The sequence below is a fragment of the Galeopterus variegatus genome, unplaced genomic scaffold (assembly GCF_000696425.1).
Source record: "Galeopterus variegatus unplaced genomic scaffold, G_variegatus-3.0.2 Scaffold197, whole genome shotgun sequence".
NCBI classification, from domain to species: Eukaryota; Metazoa; Chordata; class Mammalia; order Dermoptera; family Cynocephalidae; genus Galeopterus; species Galeopterus variegatus.
Genome location: NW_007726308.1, coordinates 200,334 through 220,322, shown reverse-complemented (window position 1 = coordinate 220,322; position 19,989 = coordinate 200,334). Strand labels below are relative to the sequence as shown.

The 19,989-nt window shown below is 48.3% G+C and overlaps 1 protein-coding gene across 1 annotated transcript in view; it reads right to left on the bottom strand.

Annotated features, from left to right (window-relative positions):
* Positions 1-9,486: 9,486 nt before the first annotated feature.
* The window catches only part of MBTPS1 (membrane-bound transcription factor peptidase, site 1), a 43,922-nt gene continuing 33,419 nt past the window's right edge, over positions 9,487-19,989 (bottom strand). The window contains exons 18-22 of the mRNA XM_008565366.1: positions 18,889-19,029; positions 16,940-17,071; positions 15,395-15,521; positions 11,981-12,111; positions 9,487-10,392 (exon numbers count right to left, since the gene is read on the bottom strand). Of these exons, the coding sequence (XP_008563588.1) occupies positions 10,196-10,392; positions 11,981-12,111; positions 15,395-15,521; positions 16,940-17,071; positions 18,889-19,029 (728 nt within the window). The 3' untranslated portion in view covers positions 9,487-10,195. The remainder of the gene's footprint in view (positions 10,393-11,980; positions 12,112-15,394; positions 15,522-16,939; positions 17,072-18,888; positions 19,030-19,989) is intronic.

The following is a 19,989-nucleotide window of genomic DNA, read 5'->3' as shown; positions in this document are numbered from 1 at the left end:
GCTGCTCTGGAGGGCTAGAGGGAGCCCAGCTAGGCATGATCGGGGGTCAGGCACGCACCTGATCTCACCAGTGCCCTGTGGCCGGTTTCCTCAGTGCCTCTGCCCTCAGATGCCTCTCTGAGGGGCCCAGTCTGAGGGAGGGAGGTCAGTTTGTGCTGGCTGGCAGTGTGGGAGCTCCCTGAGCTCAGTTTCCTCATCTGCACAAAGTGGATCACAGTCAGCAGGTGCAGGATCAGAGGGACCTTTCTCCATCCAACTCCAACCTGCGTTCGTCTAACTCTTCCCCTGCACACCGTCCACCTGGCGATCTTGCGAAAATGCAAGTTCCGACACCTTACACCATGGGTAGAGCCCGAGTTTCCACATTTCTAACAAGCTCTGGGGTGGGCTGCTGCTGCTGGTCCCCGGACCACACTTTAAGAAGATAGACCCTCTCCCCAAACTGACACGTGATCAGCTAAGATGGCAGAATATGGGATATGGCCCCACTCCAGAAAATGCAGCACACAGAGGTCAAACCTCGAATCTGAACCTGTTTACTCCTGAAACCCAGGCTCCCTCTCATCCCTCTTCTCAAACTTCAGTTTGCAACAGAATCCCCTGGAGGGCTTGTTAAAATATGGATTGCCAGGTCCCATCCCAGGGTTTCTGATTCAGTGGGTCTGGGGTGGGGCCTAAGAATCTGCATTTCTAACCAGTTCCCAGGAGATGCTGCTGCTGCTCTGGAACCCCCTTTGAGAACCACTGCTTTAAGTTAAACATCTTGGCGGTCAAGAGCAGCAACTCAATCAGTCCTTATCTGTAGGACACCAGATCAGCCCAAAAGGCTTTTTTTCTCAATGTGGTTTCAAACAGTCTCAACCCCTGACTTGAGTGACCTCCTGACGGGAAGACTCATTTATACCTTTGTGGCTCCACACAGCAGGTGCTCAATAACTCCCTGACCATCTGAGTGACAGTGTCTCAGCATGGATGCATGAAAAGGGACCTGGGACTGTGGCCAGGAGCTCGGAGCTGGACGATATCTTGCATGGCATTCACATGCCATCACATAAATGTGCTGAGAACCGTACCGATTCTCAAGGGGGCGTCCCCACCGTCTCTATCACACAGAGCAGGAACTGGGCTCAGGCAGGTTGAGCAAGTGGCTCGGAATGTCACTGCTGGCAAGTAACAAGAAAGATCGGGACTCGCCCTGCACTGTCTCATCTCAAATGCTGTGCAGTCATGCTGCCTTCCTGCCCCCACACTGACTCCGACAGCGCCCAGGCTGGGAAGTACCAAATGGATGGATGGATGGGTGGATGGATGGATGGATGGATGGATGGATGGATGGATGGATGGATGAATTGGATACACAGACTCCAGAAAAGAGACAAGAAGGAAAGTCGCTTGGTTTCTCCCCTGGATTAATTAAGTCCCTGTGGCTGCTGTAACAAAGTGCCACAAACTTGGTATTTTTGGACACAGAAATTCATTCTCTCATGGGTTTGGAGGCCAGAAGTCTGAGATCAAGGTACAGGCAGGACCATGCTCCCCTTGAAGGCTCGAGGTGGGGATCCTTCCTGCCTCTTCCAGTTCTTGCTGGCTCCAGGTGTTCCTTGGCTTGTGGCCACATCACTCCAGTCTCCGCCTCTGTCTTCACATGGCCTTCTTTGTGTCTTCTCTTTTTATGAGGACACTTGTCATTGGATTTAGGGCCCACCTGGATAATCCAGGATGATCTCATCTTGAGATGCTTGACTTAATTACATTTGCAAAGACCCTTTTTCCAGATAAGATCACATTCACAGACATGTGAATTTATTTCCAGATAAGATCACATCCAGGGTAGGGCAAAGGCGTGGTATCTATTGGGGGTCACCATTCAGCCGACTACACCCCTGGTACCTGGGATCTCATGGTATTCTCAATCAACCAGTCACTCAACAAACACTGGTTTATTGAGCACCTAACATGTGCCAGGCCCTGGGGATTCAGGAGTGAAAGAGGAGGCCACTGCTCTGGAGGAGGAAACAGTTCCACAGGGAGACGAAGCAACCCTGGCCCAATGGGAGAAGGATGGGCCACGAGACTGGAGGGGAATCTGGAGGGGCTTCCTGGAGAAGGTGCAGGGGGCTGAGTAGATGTCTAGGCACGTGGAGGGCTGGGGGGACATCCTGGGAAGTGGGCACTCCCTGTGTGTGGAGGCTCAGCCAGGGAACAAGCCAGTGCTCCAGGAAGGCCTGCAGTGGTCTGGGGTCTGGGGTGAGCTGGGAAAGGCCCTTCTTGCAACACCAGGGGATTAAACTGCATGTCCTCCTCACTGGAGTGAGGTCATTAAACCTTGTGAAGGTGGCACTGGACACAGTGTGGAGGGCAGGTACTGCTTGTGGGGGCTGCAGCAGGTAAGGCCAGTTCAATAGCCCAGGCTGGGGGGGAAGGGTCCACACACAGTGTCACACATCTCTCCCAGGCCTTCCACTGAGCCCCCCGTCATTCACTCTTTCCCCCAAATCCAGCCTCCTGAGCACAGTGAGAAAGAAGATAAAGAGCCCTTCATTAGCGGCTGGGGGCTTTGTACTTCTTAATCTTGGCTCTGGGGGCTTAGGGGCACTTCCCTGTCCCTGCCGCTGGGTCTCTCATTAGCTGCCCATTAATGTGCATGACTTAGAAATTGGCCACTGGGCTGTGAAATTCCAAGCAATGGGGAAAACCTCTTAATTCCGAGGGGCTTTGATATCCACTCTCTGCTGGCATCACAGGCTGCGTGACCTTTCCTGAGCTGTGCAGGGGTGCCCTGCTGGGCCCCATCTGCAGCCGCAGGCGGGCAGGCGGCCCCCCTCGGCTCAGCCTGGCCCTGCCAGCAGGCTGGTACCGGCTCTGGCACAGAAGGAATACTGGGGAGGACAAAGGTGCCCTTGTGGGTGACGTGGGTAGTGGCTCAGTACACACCTGCTTGGGAATAGCCGGCACGTGGGAGCCGTTCTCCCTCCTGCATTTCAGGGGCTCACGGCCCTGCTAGGGGAGCCCCCATCCCACCAAGGGGGTTCCTGTGGATCCCTCCTTTCCTTCCCCACAGAGCCTGTGTCAGGTGACAGGCAAGATACTGCCACAACAAAGTGACCTCAGCTTGTGTCCCCGGACCTCTGTGCTAACACCCATTAGAAAATTCCAGAGGATGCACTGGCTCTAGGATCTCGGGTCACCTGTGACATGGGATGGCAGAAGTGGCTACTTTCTAGACTGTCAGGAGGAGCCAGTGCAAAGTGCTGGAGGTGCAGAAGTGAGCAGCGTGTCACTATTACTGTTGAGGTAAGATCATGTGTCATGGTCCATAACCTCCACTTCTGTGTTTTTACCTCGGCCTGACTTGGAGCTTCCAGAATGGTGTCCAGAACCCTAGCTACACAAGAACCACTGAGGAACTCTCCCAACTCCTACACCTGTGCCTCGGGCTTCAGATTAAACGGGTCTGGTGCGGGGCAGCAGAATTCTACAAAGCTCTAGCGTGCTGCGAGGGCACAGAAGCGCAGTTCTGAGCCAGAGGGTGTCTGACCTCTGTCCCCAGGCCAGCAGCCCCTCACTTCTCTGCAGCCTTCAGCCCCAGCTGGCCTGCAGAAGCCTGCTTAATAAATGCTGGGGATCCAGGATGCTGCAGGAGTGAAGCCTCGACGCTCTCAGGCGGCAGGAACTCACGGACTTTGAAGGGCAGCACCCCCTGCAGCCCTTAACCAGGCTCAAAGTCCTCCCACGAGGAACATATGACACCGTGGGGACAGGGAAACCCAGTGCAGTCAGCTGAATGATGGCCCCAAAGATGTCCTCGTCCTAATCTACAGATCTTGTAAATACATGATCTCACATGGCAAAAGGGACTTAGCAGGTGAGATTAAGATCTTGAGAGAGGGAGGTGAGCTGGGGTTAACCAGGTGGGCCCTAAATAGAATCAGTGTCCTTATGACTAGGACGCAGGAGGGGTCAGGGTCAGAGGTCATAGAGGAGACGGTGACGTGAAGACAGAAGCAGAGACTGCAGTGGCGTGCTCGGGAGATGGAGAAAGGGGCCAAGGCCAAGCAACGCGGGCATCTGCTCTCAGGGTTGCCCTGGCTCAGAACTCAGGATGCCAGTGTATTCATTTCCTGTTGCTGCTGGAACAAGTTACCACAGATTTAGTGGCTCAGAAAAACACATTTATTCTACAGTTCTGGAGGTTGGAAGTACAGAATCAATCTGGGTAAAAACAAAGGAGTCAGCAGGGCTGGTTCCTTCTAGAGGCTCCAGGCGAGAATCGTTTCCTTGCCTTTCCCAGCCTCTAGAGGCTGCCGCCTTGCTTGAGAGCCCTTGCCAAGTCCTGCTGTCCCCTCCCTCTGATATGGGGCTGGTTCTCCAGAGAGCTATAATCAGGGGTCCCCGTCTGGGTCAAGAAAGAAAGGGATGTATTGAACCTTGGGAGAGAAAGGAAGCATTCTTAAAACACCTTCAAGTTCATTTTCCTCTTGCCCACTGTGCCCAAAGGAGGAAACACTGGAGGTGTGGGAATGGGGGTCAGCAGCCAAAGCAGGGCTGGGAGCAGCGGGTGCTGAGCTGGGGTCTTCATCAACTGGTCCTGACCCCTTGGGTCTGCACTGGGGTCTAAAGGGCCAGAGCCTCTCCCAATCTCCAAGCCAGGGACTCCCAAGGGGCTTACCTGTTCACAAGAGTCCCCTGGGGAGGTGTGTGTGTGTGCACGCGTGCATGCACACATGAATGTGAATTTGATAGGATTAACATAAAACTATGTTAACCACTTTATGGTGTATAATGCAGTGCTTCAAGAACACTCACAACACTGTGCAACCATCATCACCACCTAATTCCAGAACATTCCCGTCACCCCAAAAGAAACCCTCTCTCCCAGCCCCTGGCAAGCACTCATCTACTTTCTACCTCTACAGATTTGCTTGTTCTGGATATCTCATATAAACGGGATCATACACAATGCGGCCTCTTGTGTCTGGCTCCTTGCGCTCAGCTTATTTCCCGGGGCCAACCACGCTGTAGCATGATCAATACTCATTTCTTTTCATGGCCAATATTCCGTTGTATGGGCAGACCACATTTGTGTTTATCCATTCATCTGCAGATGGACATGTGGGATGGTCCCCCTTGGCTTCTGTGAATAGTGCAGCTATGACCCTCCATGTATATATAGGCTTTTGTTTGAATACCTGTTTTCAATTATTTGGGGTATATGTGTAGGAGTGAAATTGCTAGGTCAACAGTAATCGTTTACCCTGAGGAGCTTTTAAAACAGATTTCTAGGCCTTCCCAAGGAACAGATGATTTAGTAGGTCTGGGGCAAGGCCCAGGAATCTGTATTTCTAGGACACTCACTCACCATACCTTTATGTCACCAGCAAATGAAACCAATATCCTGTGTCAATATCTGCTTAGCACCAACCTTTAATGGTGGCACCAACTACTAAAAAAATCAAGAATTTTAATATTTTCTGGAAACTTCTATTTAATCTATACTGATCCCCAACTTATGATGGGTTTAAGATTTTTTGACTTTATGATGGTGTGAGAGTGACGTGCACATTCAGTAGAAACCAAACTTTGAGTGCCCATACAACCACTGTCACTTTCAGTACAGTATTCCATAAAGTGCATGCGATAGTCAATACTTTATTATAAAACAGGCTCTGTGTTAGCTGATGCTGCCCGACTGCTGGCTACTATAGGTGTTCTGAGCACATTAAGGTGGGCTGGGCTAAACTGTGATGTTCCGAAGGTTAGGTGCGTTAAGCGCATTTTAGAACTGACGATGTCTTCAACTTGAGATGTGTTTATCAGGAATAACCCCATCGTCAGTCGAGGAGCATCTGTATACGAAAGGCAGACCACCTTTTAAGAATCCTTGACTCTCTTCATCGTATGTCCAACAGTCCAAATCTAACACTCCCACTACGCCCTCGCCCGCAGTGGGAGAAGGGGCAGCAGCCTGGCACTGAGGGCTTCGGAGCACAGGCACAGGCCAGACCTGGGCTTTCTCCTCTGAGAAAGGTGGAGACGGTATGGGCCACTGCCCGAAGTGAGCGCTCAGCAGATGCCAGCGCACCCACCGTGGGGCCTTTTGTCGTGCGAGGCTTCCTCAGGGTCATTGTGCACTAGACCTATGTGCATAAGACAAGAGTCTAGATAGATCTAGACTCAGATGGGGCTGAGGGTGGGTCAGGGCACCCAGCAGAGTCACCCTTTGCATCTCGTCCCCAGGCAGTATTCTCGAAGGCTCCTGCAGTCAGGTCCCCTTCTGACTCTCAGGGGACAGCCACAGTGAAGTGTGACACCTGGCCCCTCTCTGGGACTCTGGCACCCGCTGTGGGATCCCTGGGGTATCTGTGGTTGTTCTTTTTTGGTTTTTAAAAAAGGTGTAGCTGTTCACCAGAACAGATGATGAGAGTCCATGCCAGGGGCAAGAAGGGATCCCTTCAAGGCAGGGAGTTGGTCCAGCCCAGGACCTGACCGGTGGGCCCAGGTGATGAAACATGCCCGCAGCCATCAGGCACATCTGTCCTCATGAACAGCCAACATTTACTGATCACTGGCTGTCAGGCACAAGGCTAAGCACATCGTCTGTACGTCACTTATCACAACACACTGAGCTCAGTGACATGAGGGCCCCTGTCTAAGGCCCACAGCAGGAAGTGGTCAACCTAGAACCGGACCCAGGCAGTCTGAGTCCAGGGCCAGGGCCATAGCATCCTCTCTAGAACATTCCTCCAAGGTGGATTCCTGAAATCCCACCTCAACCATCCAGCAAGGGGCACATACCTCCAGGGCCTCTCCTCTTAGACAGCACATCTGGACACCAGACTCAAAGCTGCCCCACCAGACCCACTGATCCAGTTCTTCCCTGACACTTAATCCCCTTTCTGTATAAACTCCCCACCAAGGAGCACTCTCTCCTGGTTCAATCTTACCTGCTCCTTCAGTCACTTCCTTCCTCCATGACTTTGTCCCAAGGCCCCTCATCACCGGGCATCCTCCTAGGGTGCTACTACTGTCCCTTTAAAGTGAGGCAGATGGACGGGGGACCTTGTACAGATGCCAGCAGTTAGGCATGTGGGTTTTGGAACTGAGGCAGACACAAGTTCAAACCCCGCCTCCGCCTCACTCACACCCCATGCTTCTGTACTGCGGCAGAGCTGCCCTGGTTCAAGGCCTGCTGTGGTCTTTGTGGCTGCTATTGAACTTCACCACATTAGATTAGGACCTAAACCCAAACTGTACGTGCACCTGACACCACACGAGTGCTCGGTCCCTGGTGAATGGATCCACCTGTCTAAACAGGAGGCCCCATTAAGGGCCTCCAATTCCCAGCCTCTGCCCAAGTGAGAACAACATCCCGGGCTTCCACACAGGGAAATGACAGGAGCAGGAAAACTAGTTGTGAAGGCAATTAATAAGTACAGAAGACCCCCGCACCACACCCCTACTACCCAAAGTTCCATTTTTGGGGGGTGAGGTGTCTGGGGACAGAGACAGGCGTACCAAAGGCCATGCAGCCAGCGTGGAGACCAAATCCTCCAGCTCAATGCTCTCTGGTCTAGAACTTCACTCCACAGCCACATCACCTACCATGTTAGGAAGATGTTACAATGGAAATCCAAAAAACTTTGTCTAGTTTACAAAAAAAAACCTTAATTCCATCATTTGCAGACATTAAAAACTGGGAGATTTCACACAATCCAGATTTCAGGCTTCTCTAAAAAGCTGTGCTGCTGCTCCTGAGATGCAGCCTGGGAGCTCCTCTGAGGCCCAGCTGTGGCCTGCTGTCTTCCACCTGGCCTATTTCCTCAGGCCCGGACTGCCTGGCCCCACACTGAGGAGTTCAGTGGCCTGCACCTGTAGAGGCTGGCAGGGAGACCAGAGATCCACGGCCAACGCACATGAGCTCCTCATCTAGGCAAGCAGAAGCTCCACGCAGCTCCACGGCCACCTGCTGAGGATGGACACACTGCTAGGTGCCAAGTGCTTACCCCCTCAGGGCTGCTGGGATGGCCCAAAGCACTTTGGGTAGGAAGCAAGCACCTCACAGGGCCCTCAGCCAAGCCTCCAAAGTCCTGGAAGCAACAGCAGCCACGAATGCAATTAAAGCTGCAAGTGACCAATGTGACCTGCCAAGGATGAAGTCACAAGGGTGAGCTGGGCCCTAGCAGCCCCTCACTCTGCCCATGACCTTGTGAGAGCAGCCAAGGTCAGCACCCACATGGCCTCCACCCTCTCCTTTTCAGTCGGTTCACCCTCACCTCTGATGTGCAGTCTGACATTTGTCCTGGCAGCACACAGAATACATACTGGTCAGGCAGGATTAAATATTAACAGGCTGCCTTGGATTAGGCAAGTTTCTTAGATATGACACCTAACACACAAGCAACCAAATTAAAAAAAGAAAAGAAAAACTAGACTTCAAAATTAAAAACTTTTCTGCCTCAAGGACAGCAGCAAGAAAGTGAAAAGACAATCCACAGAGTGAAAAAGTATTTGTGAGTCATATATCTGATAAGGGACTTGAATCTGGAATATATATATAACTCTTAAAATTCAATAATAAAAAGACAACCTAATTTAAAAATGGGCAAAGGTTCTGAACAGACATTTCTCCAAAGAAGATACACAAATGGCTAAAAAACACACGCAAAGATGCTCAACATCATTAGTCTTTAGGGAAATGCAAATCAAAACCACGAGATAGGACTTTACACCCACTAGATGGCTATCATCAAAAGATGATTAATTACAAGTACTGACAAGGATGGGGAGAAACTGGAACTCATATTTGCAGCTGCTTTGGGAAAAAAACTTGACAGTTCCTCAAAAAGTTAAACAGAGTATATGATTTTACTCCCAGGTATATATCCAACAAACAAAAAACTTATGTTCATGCAAAAACCTGTATACAGATACTCATAGCAGCACTACTCACAATAGCCAAAAAGTAAAAATGACCCAAATGTCAATCAATTGAAGAATGGATAAACAAAATATGGTCTATTCACACAACAGAATATTGCTCTTCCATAAAAAGGAACAAAGCACTGACAGATACTACAACACGGATGAACCTCAAGAATATGACACAGTGTGAAAAGCAGCCAGTTGCAAAAGACCACATACTGCATGATTCCATTTGGATGAGTTGTTCAGAACAGTGGCAGAAAGCAGATCAGGGGTTGACGGGGGCTGGGGGGAAGCGGAAAAGGGTAACTGCTAATGGGTACAGGTTTCTTCTGGGGGTGATGAAAATGTTCTGGAACTAGATATTGAGTGGTGATGGTTGCACAACCTCGTGAACACACTAAAAGCCACTGAGCTATACACTTTCAAGTGGAGACTTATGACATCTGAATTATATTTCAATAAAAAAATTAAAAGGCTGATTCAGAACCCATTCTGGGTTGTCTAATGACAACCTGGTTAAAAAGAACAGGACAGGTGGAGAAAGAGCCCTTCACACACTACTTTTCAGCTTCATACAGGTAACATATTTATTGAAAATTTTCTTCACCAACGATGGTGAAATCAAGACCCCAAATTACAAAACATGATGGCAGTTGATACTTATAAAAATAAAGCGAAGGTCTATGTTTCACAGATTTGTGCAAGTTTCCTTCAAATTTCAGTCTGTTCTTTCATCAAAAAAGAGATCATGGAATCTATGTTATTTGTCATAATGTAATAGTAAAAAACTGCAATCCATTGACAAAAAAAATAGCTTTGCTTCCAAATAGCACAAGTCTTTAAAGTGACTTTTTCCCCACAATAAATATAGAAAATTGCCTTTAACAAGCATATGTTAGCTTGGTCGGGGTTGTTCCATTTGTCTGAAAAGTACATCCTCCCTCTCATGCAGAAGGGTCCCAGATGGCCTCTCGAAGCTTTCTGCATCTTTGGTGCACACAGCTGCTTGGCATGAAGTCCTCCTCTGGGCTGAGCCACCAATCCCTCCTGCTCAGACCCAAGGCCACAAGACACTTCAAGATATTCCATGAGCCCCCGAGCATCACAGGAGAGGACCATTTAGAACAGACTCCAACAAACCCACAGCTGGAAACTGGATCCCTTTCAACAGGCGGCCTCCCATAGAAACTCCACATTTCCACTTGCCCACCAAAGCGTTCATGAAGGCTCTCTTCAGCTCTGACAGTCAGCAGGTCAGCCAGTCTGACTGTCACACTGAAGGGGTCTTTGGTGGGTGAACCTGCTGCATGAGCTGCGGGCGCTTCACCCTGGGCTTCCGCCTCTTCGGCCTGCTCTTGGCCTTGTTGATTTGTACCACAAAGAAGGCCAGGACCACCATTGCTCCCAGGAAGGCAAAGACAGGAATGGTCTGGCCCACCTCCTGGTTGTAGCGGCCAGGCATTATCCCTGCAAGAGAGAATGGTCAGTAGTGCCACATGACTACTGCTACAGCCTCTTTTCCCGTCAGAGTCAGGTTCATGGAAACTAATGCTAGCTAATTTCATTAGCGCAGTTTGCAGCACAAACGCCACTTTTAAACCTGGGCTGAAGTAACCCAGGCCATTAATGGAGTGTGGGCGAGAGGAGAGCACGGCCACGCCCTGTGTCTGCCGAGCAGCAGCTTCCTCATTGGGGGTAACAGGCACAGGGAGAGCTCTGCTCCTGCTCCTCCCCAGGCTCACCGCAGACACTTAACAGCACTGGCTTTGCTTCTGTCACAGACAGCCTACAAAAGGGGGTCCCACAGGTGCTTTTTGTTTCCCTAAAAGCAACAGAAGATGGACAAGTCTCGATCCAGGGGAGAGGGAGTGTGCTGGTGACACACACACTGGCTGAGTGGGGGGAAGAGGAGGAAGGCGAGGCACAGAGGTAATACAGGACTGCAGGCTGTGTCTTCGCCCTTCTGGGAATGCCCTCCATGGATGGGATGTGTGTTTGAAAACCAGGAGTGGCCATGGAAGGACCCCTGGTTTAGAATGTCAACATGCTGGGGCTGGCCCGTGGCTCACTCGGAAGAGTGCGGTGCTGATAACACCAAGGCCACGGGTTCGGATCCCATATAGGGATGGCCGGTTGCTCACTGGGTGAGCGTGGTGCTGACAACACCAAGTCAAGGGTTGAGATCCCCTTACCGGTCTTTTTAATAAAAAAAAAAAAAAAAAAAAATGTCAACATGCTATTGTAACTGAGCAATGCTGAGGGTTCCAGAATTTACCATCATCGGTGCACCCTGTGGCCTATAGGCAAGGCCTTCAGGATCTTAGCATCACCACACCAAGCTCCCAGGGTTTGACTGATTGGGCCAGGAGACCCCTTCCTGATTCCCAGAGTTTCTGGCCCATTCTTGAAACCTGGAGAAATCTCCCCTTTGGAGCTGTAAACTCTTTGGAAGAGTGCAGGGGGTTCTAGAGCAAAAGAGCTGCACAGGCTGTCCTGGAATGAATTGTCCTAAGTAAGGGAAAATAACCTGTCCCAAGTAGTTTATTCAGGCCAAGAGTCATTATCTGTGAAGGGAACAGTATCAGATCACCTAAGGGGCACACCCCAGCTCAGTTAAGTCTCATCCCAAGCAGGCTAGGGCAGAGGATCAGAGGTGACTTCTGGGCTGAGGGTTCAGAGACCAGGGTGGCTACAGCCACCAGCTGGGACCAACACCAGCAGATGACAGGTGTCTCCTGGGGTTCATAATACATGCTTGTTTACAGAACTTTCATCAAGAGTATACAACCTACTCTGAAAAATTTTAAGTGTAAAACCTGGCCCTCATTAAAGAAATTCAAAATTTAAAACTTATGTACAATTTTCTAGGAGAAAAAACGTCTTAATCTTTCAGGCCCACCTTTGCCCTTGTTTGTTTGTACCACAAAGAGCCAAGACCACAATGGCTCCCAGGTAGGCAAAGACAGAACAGCTGGCCTACTGGAAAAGGGAGGAAGGCTACTTTGAACAAAATATGGTATGACTTAGCACAATAATAAAGCAGTTAAGAACTCACCTCCAGGAATGTCCCAGGCACCACTTTCTCCAGGGGACAAGGGTCTCACTTGAGGGCGATTCGATCGAAAGTTGGGTAACACCACTTTGTCCAGGTCAATGGAGAGTAACTTTTGATGTTTCCAAAGATTACTTCACAAAAATGGATTAAAACAGAATAAAAATAAGCGATTATACCAGCCTAGGAAGCTTAGCCAATACCTAAAGAATAAAGAGCAACCTAAAGAGAAATGTGAAATGTTTCCACCTCTATCTACCTAAATGCCACTGTACAGCTGAATGGCAGTGACTACTTCTGGGTCCCAGGAGAGAAACGTCAAAATTAGGTCCATGCTCATGAGATTTTAACATTCTGAGGAAGGATGAGTTCTACTAGGTTTATAGTACTGCCAACACGAGCCTGTTTTTGCTTAAGGCTGGAAGCATCAGCAAGCAATGCGAGAGGACACTCCAAGTGGACCTCGGAAAGGAGCTTGTGGCCAGGAGGGGCCGCTGAGGTCCTCTGCCATGAAGCCCGAAGCAGTCGGAGCCTGCTTTCTGACCAGCGCAAAACAGCGCAGCAAACGTGACCCCACAACCACCGTACCTAAAGGAGTGGGCAAAATGGTCCTGGGAACCAGACATCCTCTTTGTCCTTAAGGAAACCACGGTTCAGAGGGAGAATACGACAAACATACAAGTGACCAAGCAGCAGAGAGTCTGAACAGCCAAACATGGGACTGGCACTCGCCTTGCCTGGGAGTGGGCTTTGTAAAGGCACTGTACTCTTGGTGGTGACAAGTTACTATTACTGTTAATTTTGAGATGTGAAGAATTTATTCAAGCCAATACAACTTAGAACTGAAGGACACAGAGAGGCTGATATGCTGCAAAGGGCGGTAAAGAGCGTGGGAGGACACCTAGATTAGAGCAACGGATGTGAATGGAAAATCTGAATACTGTTCTGGCTTAAGTGAGGGAAAATAAAATGTTAGCAAATTATGAATTCCCTATTTTTTCTGCTGTTTATTCATTTGGAAGCTGGAGGCCTGTCTCTCTTAGTTTGGCTTTGTGAGAGCAAAGATGTCCAGCTCTAATGGCAATCAGGGGGAAGGTCACTGTGAAGCTGGCAGCTGGCTAGGTCTGGGAGAGGAACAAGAGAAACCAACATGGGATACTCCCAGCCGGGTGACTGCTTGAAAATGCCAACAAGGATTATAACCTATCCTATTGTATACGATATCACTTTACACTTCACGTTTAATGAATCTGAAAATTAAACTGACAATGTTAAGTTCCAGAATCGATGACATTTAGGCTTTATGACTATGTGGCTGGATAAACATGGGCTATATTTTCAATCTACCAGTGATATCCTGTTCTGGAATTTAATTTTTGATGATGGCACTTTCTAGTGAAGCAGTCGTGGTAACAGGACACTCACACTGTCATTTGAGCACTGCACTGTGTGCTGATGAAAGGACACAGGGTCCACCTTGAGTAGGGGTTCCTCCTAAGGCTGACACATCCACAGCTGCTCAAGTGTGGACACCTGGTGCCCAACAAAGAAACTGGGAAATGCCTCCTCATTTCTCATTTCACACCAATGGAAATTTGCCCCCAGCTCTGGGCAGTCAGACATCTGTAGCTGTCTGACACTGGTCTCAAGTCTCTTTTAGTGATTCAGAATATGTCATGATCTAGTCTCTGGGGACCAAGAATAACTCTAATAACATGTAAAATGTGAGATAAATGTGAAATAGGGCAGTGTATTAATAAGGAGAAGAAATTACTAACAGTGATAGTGAAAATCAAATTCTAGGAGCTGTACATTATCAACATCCTTGATGGGTCTGTTCAGCATTTGATGGATTATTTGATGTGGACAGGAAGATACCAGCAGATATTGTCATCGGTTTCTCAGAGTACTGAACCACACTATGGAAAACAGTTGGGTTTCTGGAACGTTAGCTAACACTGACTATTCATTGAGTATGAACCACTGATCATGGCTAGAATACAAAGTCAGGTTTGAATGCAAGGATAATTGTAGGTTATAAACAAGTAGGATATAAAAATGGAAACTTATCAGAAATTTTTAAATGACGGGATGCTAACTAGAATGGAAAAGTACTCAGTGATGGAAGGTTCAGGAAGAAAACTGCCGATGAGAAGATAATGTGATGATTCTACAATTTTCTTGTTTTCTATTAAGCATACTCTAAATGAAGACATATGACGTGTTTAGCACCTTCCGTCTGTGATGAACCATAAAGCAGAAGGAGGCTTCGACGCCTTCCTGCAGGCTACCTCCTCTTCGTTACAGTGCAGACAGTGCCCCTGGGCCCCTGACCCCATATCCCTTGACCACACCAATACCCATCTACAACTGATCCAAGGATAGTGGGCAGCCTCGAGAGGGGGAGGAAGAGGAGGCAGGAGACCTCTCGCTGGGATCCTGCTGCCTGAGGGGGGGCGGGAGGCGAGGAGCCGGTTGCCAGGCAGCCAAGGGGCCCAGAAAAGGGGGTTCCTGCCTGACGGGGGCATGCCTGCCTGGTGAGGATGGTTCTGATAGCTGTCTCTAAGACATCTAGTCCTTGTTTCACTGTACCAGGATCCCACCCTCCTTCTCAGGAGAAGCCCCCATTCTCCCCCTGTACTGTCCTGCCCACAGAGAGAGGGAGAAGGTGCGATCTGGAGAAGGCAGGGACTAGCTGTACTGAGCTGGCTCGTCCTGGCTGAACAGAGAAACAGCGAGGGGAACTCAAGTCTTGGCTGCCAAAAGGAAAGACACAAATTAAGAGGTTAAGTTAGGTGGTGAAACAGAGCAGCAGACGGACTAACACTTTTGGAGCACCACATACAGATGTGCAGTGACAAGCAGACGGAGGTCACGGCCTGTCACTGGATGAGGGTGCTGTCTCCAGCAATCATAATCAGCACAGGCAGTTCATGGCACAGCAGCACACTCTTCTTGGCCAGGCTATAGCGGCAAACCCCAGATCTACTCACAGCAATCTCAGCCCCCCCACCCGGTATGACACAGGAAAGGACCTATCTGTATTTTATAATCAATATTTCAAACGGGAAGCAAATTGCAAATGGCAACACTCAAGTCTCCACCCAAAGGAGTCAGAGCTTCAGTTCAACTGACATCACTCTGTGGGATTACAGCTTTTCAAACAAGAGTTAACTAAATCTAACAAAATGCTAATTATCCAAAGCACTTTTTAAATGCAGAATACCACTGAAGAGCTCATTTCTAAAGGTCAATATGGGGGTTTAATTTAAATAACCATCACAAAATGACAAAGGTAGAGGATTTGATTATTTAATAATGATGTCAGTAAAATTCCATTCTCTCCTATTAAAAAAAAAAAAAGTAATGACTCAGAAGCCCTGCAGAAAGAGTAGAAAAGTGCAGGCAGACTCTAACCTGGGTGCTGTCTCATTTAAAGGCTGTGGCTTGGCCCAAGACAAGTGTGGACAGGCTGGCAGAGGCCGAGGTTTTGGGTCTCCCAGATGGGCCTCAAGAACCTTGGAGTACCGATGAAGATGGTTTCCTATGGGCAGCAGCAATATCAACAAAAAAGGAAATCACTGTCATTAAAATGCAAGGAAAAGCATCCGACCTTCCTAGCTTCTGTCTGCTTTCCTGCCCAAGGGCCTGCTGTGCTCTGTGAACCTGTCACCTATGTGTTTTAGAGCCACACCCGACTGTCCCCAGACCTTGCTGAATGTAGGAGAAAGAGATCAGAATTGCCCCCTTTAAAGGGCCATACTGCATGCAAAGTGCTGGCTGGCGAGCCTTGAGGAATCTGAACTACAGATAGACTTCATGGAAAAATCTTTCTTTTCTGAAATATTTAATTCTCTGGCCCCCCAAAATATCTGCACTTTCAAAATTCCTTATATTTCTTAGATCTGCGCAATCCAATACTGCAGCCACTGGCCGCAGGTGGCTATCAAGCAACTGAAATGGGTTAGTGTCACATGTTTAAACAATATATATATATTTTTTTCCTTTTTGTCTTTTTTCGTGACCGGCAACGGATCGCAACCCTCAGTGTCGCGCCCGTACCGGACCAGGACCGGCAATGGGATAGCAACCCTCGGTGTTGCTCCCGCACCTCGCTCAGCCAGTGAGCGGCCGGTCTGTATGTGGGATCCGAACCCTCAGCGGGAGCGCCACCGTGCTTCCCAAGCGGCGCACTATAGCAGTGCGCCACCGGGCCGGCCTAAACAATATTTTTGATGTATCTGGCTAAAGTATATAATTAAAATGAATTTCACCTGTGTTCCTTTTTACTTTTTTAATATGGCCACTGAAAAAGTTTAAGGGACATCTGTGCTCACATGACACTTCTACAGACGGTGCTGCAGGGATCAAATATTTTGGACATGGAGGCACTTGGACCTGCACTGCTATGTGCAAAGCGGTCAGAGGCCCCGCAGAACCAGCACGGTCCACGAAGTTGAGCTCCAGGTTCCACTGCTAACCCACCAGGGTGACCTCAGGCAGTCACTTAACCTCTCTCAGCTCCTGTTCCTTCATCTGCAAACTGGAAATAATAGTATCCATTTTCACAGGATCTCCGAGAGGAGTTAGTGAGGCAATCAATCCATGTGAAGCACCCCAGCCTAGTGAGTGCTCAAAAATGATGGGGATTCTTCCTGAAGACCCCCAGGAGCAGTGCCATCATCTGTGAGCGAGGGATCATACACACAGACTGGGAGTGGCATATGGGTGAGGGAGAGTGGGGGAAGCACCTGCACACAGCGTCTGTGTCCACCCTGAAATGTGGGACCAGCCACTCTGTGGGTAGAGCCACCAAGTGCTAGTCCATGCAGCCACTCAGAAAAGCACTCAGTAGCACTCACTAACGGGCTCCGTTTGCTGGCAAGCACGGCCATTTCCTGAAGCAGCATCATAGCACGCTAGACCCAACTACCCTCCCTGAGGCATCGTGTGGCCACTCACCTTCCATCCTCTCTGGAGTGACAGAGCCCACTCCACTGGGAGGGCGCTGCCGGTTCCCTGAATGACTGAGGCTGGGAGGTGTCACCCCATACGACGTGTACTGCAGGAGTGCATCCAGCAGCCAAAAGCAGTCTGCAGACAAACAAGAGCTCTGTTTGTTAAAAAAGAATCTCTACAGAAAAATAAAGTTAGCTCCCAAAAAGAGAGGAAAAATGGGACTGCAGAAGTGGGAAGCTGAGATCAAAGTAAATCTGCCATATTCCAGGTTCCCCTGTCCTCATAAAACATGCATTCCCCACGATGAGCGCCATAACCCACAAAGACCAGCACGTACAGGCACGACCTCGCCGTGGGCTTCATGCCCAGCATCCCAGGGCTCCGGCAGGTCGGCACAGCTGTGCACTGGGCTGGACCAACTGCCTGAGTGTCACACTAGGCTCTGGGCTCCTCCCGGACGAGGACTGATCAGAGCTCATTCACAGACAGCAAGACCACATGACACCCACTGAACAGCCTTGAGAGCAAGGACTCGAAGGCACAAGGGGGAGAACAGAGAACATGGCTTCTCCAACACCCCCATGGCTCTCCTGGGGAGAAGGAACTGGACTTACACTATGAGGGCACACACCACAGGGAGGATGGTTCTACGCCAACACAAGTGGAGAGTCTATTAATCTGAGTTGGACTTTGAGTCAGTGGGCCCAACCACAAAAGTCTGAAAGCAGAGAATGGCCAATTCTTTCACGGGGACATCTCAAAGTCTAGCTGCCGGGCTATCATCAGCTCCCATTCACAGAGCCGCACAGACAGATCCTTCCTATCAGGAGACTGAAGATGTTACACTATACTTAGACCTGGAATTTCTGTTTCCATATTGTTTCTTCCCATGTCTGCCCACTTCAAGTCCCATTAACGCCAACTTAGACTACAATCATGAGAGAAAAAATACTATTAAGTACTTATCTATCATTCAAGAATACTTCTGGTCAAGTGCTTAAAGCCCCTAAAAGATCCTAAAAGCTGCCATTTGAAAGTTAAGGATCAGGACAGTCCTCTCAGGCATTTAAAATTTTAATAAATGCTCTTACCAGGAGATCTCAGGTATTAAAACATTAATCTATTTTCCACTGTGACTTTAACCTTTGCTTTTGATTTTTAAAAGGATTTTTTTTTTTTGATTTATGTAAAAAGGATTTACATAAATGCTAGGAATTTAGGCAACTGCAGTTAAAATCATAGAGGTGCAAAACACACCTCTCGACTCTGGCTCTCACAGCCTCGGTCTTTTCAGTGCAGCCTGTCCACCACTTGCAAACATTAGGGTATCGCCCACTACCATTCCATTTCCTCCTTCATAAAGTGAGGAAACAGTCTGTGCCCAAGCTCAAAACTCCCAATTTGGAGGATGCATCAAGGACTAAAAAAGAGGAGGGGTGGAAGAAGACAAGTTTGCCCCTCTTTGTGTCCCCTTCACAGGGATAACAGCAAATGACCCTCACAGATAAAGGCTCACAACAGCCCGAACACCCAAGTCTGGGAGGAGAGCCAAGAAAGAGTGCGGCCCTCCAGGAAGATCAGAGAAGGGCGCCCCCATGTGGCAGTGCCTGTGAAGTACAGACACCCCAGAGGGGGAAGACCTGTAAGCTCAGAACCCAAACCTGGCAAAGGGGATTCCCTGCTAAAATGTGGTGATCCTAGCCTCCACTGGCCTAAGAATGGCAAAGACGGAGAGGAGACATCATGGCCTGTAAAAGTGGTTTTGTCTTGCTTATCATGTGTGTCCAGACCTAGGTACCTAAGGATATATTCCAAGCAGAGTGACTAGGACTTCTCCAGCTCTCCCTGGCTCACATGAGCAGGTGCCAGTTTATTTTACCAGCATCTTACCAGTGCCTTTCCAATGACAAAGGGAGGAAAGGATATGTCAAGCCCATTCGGGTTTTACTTACCTTTCTGTCGGTGACTGTCATCTAAGCAATTGGAGTCTCCATATAGTACAATCCGGCCGCCACCCTCTGCTGGAATCTGGTAAAGTCCCAAAATGGGGATATTTTCAACAACTGCTGTTTCCTGTTTCAAAACCTCCAATCCTGAAACAACACAACAAAAACAGCAATGAGAGTTTTTGTCGAGAAAGGAATTATTTTCCATTTGCCACTTGAGATTTAATCCATAGAACAAATTTTAAAATTAGCAAAATCTAATATTTGATCAAAGTAATGCAAACTTTTAGAATAGGAAAGCAATGTGTTAAGTGCCATTAATCTGGGTTTCAGCAAAATTCACTTGTATGTGTATTTCCATATCCATCCTCTTTCATTTTCACTTGAAATGGTGGTACATAACATTTACAATTCTAAAGATGTCAGTTCTCCCTTTTTATCCTAAAAAAACAAATTTTTGTCCCGTCTTATGCTGAAAGGTTTATGTCTGCAGACTGCCTATACAAGGAGCAGCCAGCAGCTCTTGCTAAACATGTAGGTATCTCTACAAATACAGTATATACAAAATAGTGATACCCAGGTTTTGTGTTTTGCTATTAAAAGCTAGGACAAATGTAATCAATTTTAAAATGTGTCCACATAATATTTTCAATTTAGATTTAAGATATCTGTCACATTAATTTCACAAGTACAAATGTTCCAACAGCAGAGAGCCTTCTTACCTTTGCTTAAACAGATGACACAATTTAAAATGTCTAATGAATCAAGAAGTCAAAAATGTATAAACACCACGGGCAGCAATTGTCAGTGGCACGATAATGTAATCAGAGTCTCTACCCCTAAAGCAAATGCTTTCCTTAGCACTAGATGACACAAATCGTCACCAGAATGCCTGTAGCTATACAGACACATTTCCTGCTCTCTGTGTATAATCCCACTTGTAGCTGAGCAGAAGAAAAAACACAATTTTCTTTGGAGGGAAGGAAAGACAGAGCAGTAAAAAAGATGAAATGGGGGAAATACACACTGCATTGCCATTTGGCTTTGTGGTTTGACAGAATTTTGTTTCTGACAGTAGTATATTTTTTTATCCAGAATATCCCAAAT